Genomic DNA, 10,615 nt, shown 5'->3' with positions numbered 1-10,615 from the left:
AGACGTTGAGTGGTCGGCATTTTTACTTTTTTTTATTTAATATAGACAGAAAAAGCTACATTTAATCTAACTTTATCCGAAACGGATCTCAACCGTGCACAGCGTACACATTCTGTTCCAATTGAATCGTGCTTAATATTACACTTTATACATTCCTGTGTACGTTTGTGTTAAGATGTGTTACGCAACTGGAAAGCATCCGTTGGGCTTTCCATTTGATGACTTAAGTCGACATAAGTGTCGTTCTATCTTTGTCACTCTCTGAATGTCAACAAGAATAGAGACGCTAAAGATAGAACGACGCTCGACTTGTGTGTCATCAAATGTAAATCACCCATTAATAAAGTAGCGCATTTCTTTGATTTGAATCAAAATGCCGACAACTTTCCGATTGGCCACTTCGACCGGTATCCTAGACCTAGTTGTCAGTAATCCAATAAACAATTAATATTATTGATACGGTTAATAGGTCCAATATGGACTTTTGCGCTACTTTATTAAAATGGTTTCCATTTAATGACACAAGTGTCGTTCTATCTTTGTCACTCTCTAAATGTCAACAAGAACAACTTGTATCGACTTATGTCATCAAATAGAAAACACCCAATATAGAGCTTTAATGCGCACTGGTGTATACCAAAGCCGTTGTACACTGACTTAATTTGAGTATAAAAAATTAATTTGAATATATGTATATGACCGGACAAAATCTCCGATTGTAAAAATTGCTATTTTAAATAGTTTGTAATTTGTATAAAAAGTTTTGAAGTGCAATGAAAAAAGTTGATTTGTGAGTCATTCTATTAATTATAATTAATTAATCTTGTTTGAATCATGTACAATACTTGACCGAAATAATCAACCAGATTTAAATTTAATAATGTTTATACATGGAATCGTTTGCATTTCCTATGAAGAGTTATGAAATACCATTAAAAACATTTGTGAGTCTTCTAAACATTTAATTAAATATTTAAACATCATGTATTTGACTGAAATATAGATTCAGGCGTCACGGAAATTCCATTAGACGCGATTGATAGTCTATTTCGGTACTCCTGGTTCTTTTCAGATCATACTATTCAAAATTGTTCCGTTCAGCAGAAAAGTAATTGTTGAAATTAAAAAATCTGTCATGTAGACAGTGAGATGTATAGACTAGTGCTTATAACTATGCTGCCTCGAACAAAAATAAATAACGATCCCGTTTGGGGGGATCTAACCGCCTAAAAGTAGCAGCATAGACAGTGGCCTAGTTTACCAAGGGTTTGATCCGAATCAGAATGCAAGAAACAACCAACAGTTGAGCATTCTCTTGTTACAGTCAAATGACAAGGAAATGCTTGACTGCAGTTGGTTGGTTCTTACATTCCGACTCGGATGGAACTTTCGGTATTATATAAACTAGGCCAGTGTCCGCTTCGAATATTTCTAACTCATGAAGACAAATGGGTACATCCAGAAGCATGACCTCTCATTGAGAACTCAATGAGCTTTTTTGTTTGGTCTACATTTTTAGATCTCAGAATATGCCAATCAAATGCAAGAGTTCACTGAGCGTTCAGAATGTACTTAGTGGGATGTATACAAGAGTTCAATCAAATTGAAGCCTCTGCTCCCCGAGATTATTCATTTCAACTTCTAAGCAATTAGGCGAGTAGAATGTTTTTTTTTTGTTCGGGGCGGCGTAGCTTTATGCCTCCAATACACTAGCGCGATGTTCGTCGCGCGAGACACAGGATATTCAATGAGTGTACAGTTTTACGAATGTTTTCATTTTAAAGGTATACTATCATTGGATATCGCATGTCACACGCGACAAACATCGCACTGATGTACCGGAGCCATTACAGGTTATTCGCGTCGCATTACAGGTTTGTTCACATTACAGACATGTTTCAACATGCTTCAATATATTCCTATCATAGCTCCTACTTAGGCTGCGTTTTACTTAACGCTCGCAATGCTCGCGTGCATCGTTTGTCTTTGTTTAATTTGATAAACGACAAGAATGAAATAATTCCACGACCGTGTGAACGTTAAGTAGAACGCAGCTTTAAGGTGCATTTTCACGAGCTGTTCAAACTAGTCGTTTCAGCGACAAAAGATCACGTGACGATTTTTGTCGCAAAACTATAGAGCGACAATTTTATACATGAAAAAGGACAAGAAACGTTACTGACATTTGAGAAACGTTACTGTTATTTGACATTTGAGCAACAGATTTGTTCGTATGAATATGTTCGTATTTTTTATGTATTATTTACAGTATTGATACGCTGAATTAAACAGTTATTATTCTGATTGCACACACACATTAAATCCTCTATCTGGATCAGCAATAGAAAAAAAGAATAAATTAAAGCTATGTTCCAAAACTTCCTCTTTAAGGAGAATTTTACTCGAAATATATAGTGCACGTAACGTATACTATAGCATATAAAATAAAATCTTTCTCGAACAGGAAGTTTTGGAACGTAGCCTAGGTTATATATATCGCAGTCAACGATGGTCAACATGGTCTATACAGTATATCAGCACTGTCAATAATACATTTGAGCGTTTGATGCTTATAGTTGAAACTGTTCAAACTAGAAAATTTTATCCATTGGATAACGAGGGACAAATCTGTCGCTCAAATTGTGCATTTTAGCAGAACATGAAAATGTACCTTTAAAGTCCTATATATAAGAAAAGCGATATCGGCGCCACGATTTGATTGGTGATATCCCTACCTAAAGCAGCCATATTGTGCCTGCAATGGAGAGCTATCATATGTTTCCTTTCTACAGCTGTTTACAGCTGAACTGGTACATACACATACCTAAAATAGATATACAATATGATGTTTATGTGACATTTGTAATTGTATTATTTAATCGCTACATTATTCAACAAGAAAACATAAAAACATTAATACTTGCTTAATCTCATCCTGACGGAGTTCATGATTCTTATAATGGAGCATGAAGTGAGAATAAGGCCGGAATTAGGCTGGAATCAGAGTATGCATTGAAGAATGAAATTAAAGATTGAAAGATTGAAGTTTGATCAATCAGAACAAAAAGAGTCAAAACTTCTTTGGTGAAATTCCAATCTTTAATCTTTAATCTCAATTTTCAATGTATAGTCTGATTCCTAAGAAGACTTAACTGTGTAGATTGAAAGTGGTCACGAAAAAATGTTCCGTGTACTGCCAGGCTCGCCGAACGGAATAACTTGCAACATTTCGTCATGTTAATGTGACAATGTGACAGATATGACAAAGCATTTAAAGGTTAAAAACACATGATAATTTGTTACGCAAGGCAGACCGTTTTTCTGCCTTGATTCTTCCGTTTAGTGGAAAACGCATCAAATGAGTATATTTGGTGAGAAGACTAATCTAAATAAATACCAAAAGCTAAAACTTTAATTACACTTTATGCTAAAGGTAATTCTTTACTTTTCTTTAAAATCTTACATCACGATTACAATAAAATATAACTAATCTCTATACTTACTTCAAAAAATATATTGTAACAATTACTTAAACTTTGGGAATTTTCCAACAAGCGACACTGTGCTACACAGTGATCAACCCACATCTCTGTTTAACATTGGCAAACAGTAAGCATGCAACGATTCACTGTGCAACACCGAGTCATCTTTGTCTCTTGTTGGAAAACTCTCCATATTTACTTTTCAGGAGACACGTATATAACACCCATATGACACAGTCACAAGTATATTATACATATAGACTGTTTTTCAGCTAGGATACAGACGTTATATTGTATTCCACTGTAAAATACTTGTTGGAACGCAGTTTCGTTTTATAATGTAACACCAACACAATGGAAGAATGCATTGCAAGTCTTCCATTCTTATTCTTATAATTATATTTAGCATATCAATAATATTTAATTTTTATTTAGACTTAAGTTATAATTTTTTTCAGAATTGACGATTTTTGAAGATTTTATTGCAAAATACGTATGACTACCAAATAACTTTTTGGAAAGTTGGTAACATTGACATAGCTTACACGGGATGCTTCCGATAACTCAATTTGAGTTAGTTCCACTAGAAACAAAAAATATGATAGACATAATCTAGTCTTTTCATGATTCAACGCTGTCTTGTATGCCATGATACAATATATACAGTAGCACAACTCTCTTGATTTTATGTTGGCCATAATGGAGTGCGCGTGCATGAAATAAGTAAGTTCCTCCTCTTTTCCTCTTTTTTTTTTATTGTTCTCTCTCTTTTTCTCTCTATTTAAATAAGCGTTTCAATATTCCACTTAAACATTTGTCTTTCAAGCATATATGCTTCAGAGTAGAAATTTAGAAGGAAGTATTACATGTATTGTTCATTTTGTGAAAGGTTGTGTGAGAAATCTCGAGAGATTGGTCTAATTTTTGTGAAAAAGTGATAAAATGAAAAAGTGAACAAAAGTAACATAAAAAAATCGAGCAAAAAGGATTTCTTTTTATTTATTGTATTTTAAACTTATTTTTTAGACATATATGTATATAAATTTCTTTTATATCAGCGTTCTCGTAACATTTTCAGATATATAATTATATAATATTTCTTTATACAAGTATACATTTTTAAGTAATTTAATATTTTTCCTATATTTTTCTTATATTATTAATTTTTTACTTTTTTTTTATTTTTCAATATATTTACAATTTATTTTTATTAATTTTCATAAAGTTTAAATTATTTCATCGCAATATTAGGTTTATTCGCGTCGCATGCTCCAATATGTTCCAATGTGTTCCTACAATAGCACTTACTCACTTCAACGAATTCGTTGGATTGCGATGCGAATAAATCTAGTGAGTTTTGCGAGGAATTTTGACAGAGTAAAAAAAGGATGAAAAGAGAAAGAAGTTTAGGTGATAACCATGACAACGCTAGGTACTTTACTTATTTCACGCATGCGCACTCCATTTTGGTCAACACTAACATCAAAGGTGCCGACAGAGAGTTGCGCTACTGTATATACTGTATATACATGAGTTGATTGCCCTTTTCCACCAATGAGTTTCACCTCGCTTTGTCATAATCTAGAAAAAATTTTTCTTCGGATCTAGATCAAATCAGTTATATGAAAAAAAACTTCAGTGAAGAGTAAGGTGAATGATTCCACCAAAACATAAAAGAAATGGAAAGACAGTATCAAGGAAGATAGGATATCAATATGATAGCTGATTTTTGTTGAACATTGAAGAGAGAAATGCCGGCGAAAAAAAACAAGCGCAAAAGGAATCCATTACATAGGTCATTTGAAGACAAAAGAGTGCGGAAGTGCGCAGGAACATAAATCAATCTTTTTTTTTTTAGATATTTACAGGTACAACGGTAGAGATGTGATATACGGGCAGTTATTGTGTTTGATGGCTGCTTGTCTAAAAGTTTGCTTGTGGTGTAACTTCTCGGCAATTATTAGGTTTAACCTGTGTCTGTAATGTGAAGCACTCAGAGTTCATAGCTAGAAGTTATGTAAGAGGTGTAAAGGATGTAGATACGGCGTTTGTTGTCACTTTGTCTGTCAATTGAGATATTAAGGATTGTTTTTTGTAGTAGCATATTAGTATTTCAGAGCGTTCAGTACAATATTTCTTGACGACTGATAAGTATTTCTCAACCCGCTTTTGGTTTAGGTTTAATCAAAAGTTTTTTGCCAATGATCTTAGAAATATATCAATAAAAGCAGAGATTTCGAAGTTTTTGACATTTTTTTTGTTCTAGATTGAAAGTTTTCCCTGAATGGTCCTATTTTGATGTCAGATTCGTATTCAGCGACTCAAAATACATAAGAATAGTTGGGTCTCCATCCCAGCAGGATACTTTTTTTTTCTGTGAGCCTGTGTTATATGAATAGATTTATATATATATTTTTATATCTTAAAAAAACATTTATGAAGTTATATTTAAAAAGAAGGAAAGGATAGAAAAAATTATTTAGCCAGGTATTTCAAAAAAAAGAAACAAGATATGACTCATCGTGAATACTCTAAGGGTAAAATTATATTATAATAAAAAAATAATTGTTTGTAATTTGTATTATATACATATATTTAATTTGTGAGATATAACAGAACAAATTTTATTTTAAGAAATTAAATATACTGTAATGATTATATCTGAGTTAGTCTATACGTGTGAACCATAATTTCATAAATATAAATGAAAAAAAGGTGTCGTGCTTGCGTGATTTAGACAATCAGACCATTAATGTTTCATTTCTGTTTTCTAAGGCTATAGTTACGATTAAACTTTTAGTAGTTAGAAATAAAGTAACGATGAAAGTAACTAATGAAATCGTTACTGTTATCCCAAAAATGTAATTGCATTACCATATTACTCAGAAGAAAATGTAACGTCGTTATCGAAATTCATTCGTTATCGAAAAAAGTAACTTATAACGACGTTACAAATAATGCGTTACTTGCCAACTCTGAATTTTATCAAGAACTTCAACGTAGTAAGCATGGCATACAAAGGTATTGAAGGACTGAGCAGGTGTTTATTAGAGTTCACAAAGACAGACCACCTATGCTTCATACCAATGTTGTGTACAAAATAAGTTGTGGGGACTGTGATGCTCATATGATAATCATATGTGGATCAGACGAGCAGAACGTTGAACGAGGATCAGTGAACACAAAAACCACATTAATTGGAGACCATCACAACGTTCTGTAATTATTGATCATCGTTTGGAATATGAACACGAATTCAATTGGACAGCATTTAGAAGAAAGAATTCTAAATAAAAGATTTATTTCCGAAATAATTTTCATTCGCAAACAAAAGAACAGTCTAAATTTACAAACGGACACTGAACTGTAGACAGCATTAATGACTATTTATTGATCAACAATTAACGCTTCCTCTCTTCAATGTTTTCTTTATCTATGCTTAGTTATTATACCAATACATACTGCTTCTTAGTCAGATGAGTTGTAACTTTCGGTTGGTTAACATGTCAGTCTCTTTTCTTTTAACGAAACTCATGTAAGTTCAAAATATATTTATGTATTTATATTAATTATTAAGGTAATGTTCTGCGTTCTTAATAATATATACGTATAATCAATTGTAACTTTAACTCATTATTGTACAGTGTTAGGAAACACAATGATTTCGCTAAATCCTGACATTGAAAAGGATTCGAACAAGGATAGAAACGTATGAATTTATTTAAGAGATTAAATAAAGACAATACTTCACACTAGTGATCCAGTGCATGGCTCACAAAGGCATTAATTCATTGATCGATTCATCTCAAAAGAGCTTTGATTCAACGTAACTCTCCTCTATTTATATTGTTTTATTTTGTCATTTTGAAAATATTTAATAACATATAAAATTAACAATAATCATGTATAATGGCATACTATACATAAGGTATTGTTAGTAATTTTTTTATTCCATTATATTAATTGTTTTATGTATTATTATGAATAAACTGTCTATTGACTAGGAAGTAGCGCGAAAACCTCTAAACAGGGATTTGGATGTTGAAAATAAAGAAAGCGAAGATGCCAAGTGCAAAAAGTATATGCAACGCGAACAGACTTACTGTTTCAGTTGGGAGATTTTCCTCTAAATTTGGAATTTTTTTGTTTTCATTGAGGAATTTTTTTGGATTACAAAAATGTAAAATTTTTGAAAGAAAAATACAAATATCGAAATAGTTAAAATATGGAGAAAATCGCAATATATAGGCATAATTTTCGAACAGATCTGGCAACACTAGGTCGTCTCAAACAAACTCGGCGGATTGATGGTCAAATTGCCATTAAATGTGATTTGATCTATGACGAACTACTCGGATTTCACAAATTTTTTAAGTCTAAATCTTTTCCAATCTATACACGTTTCTTCTACATTCCATATTTGGCAATTGTCTTTTTACAAGTCTTAGAAATTTATTGTATATTTTTAATCGTAATGGTTGGAAATTCGAAATCAAGAATTTGATTAAAAAGTCAATTACCTTTAATGACTATACTTTATACACTTTTATATCGCCTCAGTTACTTTTAAGACCGTATCCGTGTCTTTTTCTTCTTCCTCTTCTTCGGATTCTGTACTGTTTTCCGGAAAATCAGGAAGCGCTAAGATGAAGTATACAATCATATTAAAAAAAAATCATTGATAAAGGACAGAAAAAAAAGATTAGAAGAAATCTTTACTAAGCCTATCTAATTTCTCCTGCCAGGCTTTCTTTAGGTACGTTTCTTGTGCCGTAATTATTTCTTCGCTGCTTGTGCAAAGAGTGTACTTTTCCAATAGTTCGCTGTTCAGTTCCAAGAACGAATGTCCCCATGAGAATTTTCCGATATAAAGCTCGGCCTCATTCGGAAATCCTGTTATAATCAGAGTAGCTGCTATAGCTTCTACACAACTCAGCTGATAAGGCTTTCCATAATTTATTGGATTTGCAGCGACTAAGAATGGCAGTATGCGAGGATGAGACATCTTCATTCTGTTGAACGGAGTGTCGTCCAACCGCGCCCAACTACAATCTACGACCGCGCAGCCGTATTCTCGTACAATATCACAATCCCTCGGACTCACGCACTGTAACATTCGGTTATTGGCATTAAATTTTTGTAATAAGATCGTAAATCTATCTTTTTGTGACTGAACAGTATACGCTGGTAGTTAAAATAAAATATATATGTTTGGAATTTGGTAAAAAACAAGATAAGTTTTAGTGCATCAACAAAGATCAGATTTCATGTTAAAATACGTGTACAGAAGAAGTAGGTTTTCTGTTTTTCCAAAAACTAGCCGGCATCAATAATATATATGGGTTATCTTACGAAACTACACATAGTACAAGCAAGTTCAGATTTGTTTATATATCTTCTAAGAAAAAGTAAAAAAAGTACGCCAAGTACATACGCCGTTCAGAAAAAGATTTTATATAAAAAGGTAGGATTAATTTGTAACTATCAGTAAAATTAGTAAAATAAAATGAAAATACAAAATTACTATTTTAAAAAACGAAAGAATAAGGCATCAAATATAGTACAGGGTTGCCACAGAAAATGAATTTTAAAATTCCCTGACTTTACCAGGTTTTCCAGGGAAATTTCCATGACCAATATAAATGTTACGTTCTGTAGACATCATGATTCTTTTCTTTCGAAAGAGTTAGCTCCACGTCGCGACTACGGTTGGGATCTATGAGACTCGAATAGAGTCCCCTGATAATGGTCTGACAGAACTGAAAAAAGGGACCGGACAAGCTCCGCGAAAACTCGTAAATGCCAATCAACCCGGAAGGAATAACAACCTTAATGTAGGCCCGAAAGATGACAAGATTACGAAAGAAATTATATAGTAAATGCACCTAAGTCACACAATAAAAATCCAAGCTTTGCCGTCCCAGGCTGACCAACAATATCATTTTAAGAAAAACAGGCGCCATGTTGCACTTAAAAAATCGTAAAACGTGTGGAATAACTTCTCACGGTAGCGTTATCTAAGATCGGACTTGCGACTGACAATGATTGCCCTGCACGCTAAACTAGTGCATGGTAACCGTCTGTTTACCTAGCCATATTTTCCGCGAAGATAACAGAATTCGTCATCTGTCTGGAGCAATCTTGCTTTTTTAAAGAAAAAGGTAAATCATTTCTTTTCTTCTCAAAACCCGTCTAACGATGCACTTTAGATTAACAATGATAGAACGTTATAAAAATCGTAATTCTCATTGCAACTAACTATTGTATCCTAAACAAAGGGGACTACGCTCTTTTTTCGGGGTATTAATAGAGGTCTCGTGGAAGCGCAGAGTATTAGTACGAAAGTCAAAGTAACCCGGTTCACGTTAGTACGGTTCACTCCAGTGAAAAATCACGCTAGTAAACCCGTTCACGCTGAGTTTGTGTATCCGTGCTCGAGTCCATCGAATTATCGGAATCAGCCAGGCACTTCCCATCAGACTATCTTCCTGGCTCTTGTACGGACAGCGGGGCTCTTAAGTCAAATACCCACTCGAAGGTTGTGAACCAAACAATCCCACGCACCTCAACAGTAAGTTGGTTGTTATACGCTCGATCATATAGTATATGTCCCCCGTATGGATATACAAATATATACGAGGTCTGTTCAAAAAGTATCGCGAATTTTGAATTTCTGCGGGTTACGTATATTCGATTTTCGATTTTTTATGGCGTTATGTTGGTACTCATGTCTCTCACTTATGCCGACAAGTTCGGCCATTTTGAATGTTCAGTTAATTTTTGACAGCTGCTTTTCTTGCACGTGTTTTGGCTCGTCTTCGATTTTTGCCTATTCCAAAAAATGGATCAAAGAATCTGTATCAAATTTTGTGTGAAAAACAAAGTTAAGTGCGCGGATGCATTCCGAATGTTGACTGTGGCATATGGTGAAGCTACCTTGGACCGAAGCAACGTTTATCGGTGATACAAAATGTTCTCAGAGGGCCGAGAAGATGTGAACGACGAAGAGCGTGCCGGACGCCCGAGCACGTCAACAACAGACGAAAACATTGATGAAGTGAAGAAAATAGTATTGGCCAATCGTCGAATCACCGTTAGAGAGGTTGCTGAGGACCTAAACATATCGATTGGCT

The 10,615-nt window shown here is 33.8% G+C and overlaps 1 protein-coding gene across 1 annotated transcript in view; it reads right to left on the bottom strand.

Annotated features, from left to right (window-relative positions):
* Window positions 1-7,454: 7,454 nt before the first annotated feature.
* LOC108753256 (ribosome biogenesis protein TSR3 homolog) overlaps window positions 7,455-10,615 on the bottom strand; it is an 11,955-nt gene continuing 8,794 nt past the window's right edge. Inside the window, exons 3-4 of the mRNA XM_018494699.1 lie at window positions 8,202-8,589; window positions 7,455-8,123 (exon numbers count right to left, since the gene is read on the bottom strand). Coding sequence (XP_018350201.1) covers window positions 8,029-8,123; window positions 8,202-8,589 — 483 coding nt within the window. The 3' untranslated portion in view covers window positions 7,455-8,028. The remainder of the gene's footprint in view (window positions 8,124-8,201; window positions 8,590-10,615) is intronic.

This window comes from Trachymyrmex septentrionalis, unplaced genomic scaffold (genome assembly GCF_001594115.1).
Source record: "Trachymyrmex septentrionalis isolate Tsep2-gDNA-1 unplaced genomic scaffold, Tsep1.0 scaffold67, whole genome shotgun sequence".
In the NCBI taxonomy this organism is placed as follows: domain Eukaryota; kingdom Metazoa; phylum Arthropoda; class Insecta; order Hymenoptera; family Formicidae; genus Trachymyrmex; species Trachymyrmex septentrionalis.
This window is presented reverse-complemented; position numbering and strand designations above follow the sequence as displayed.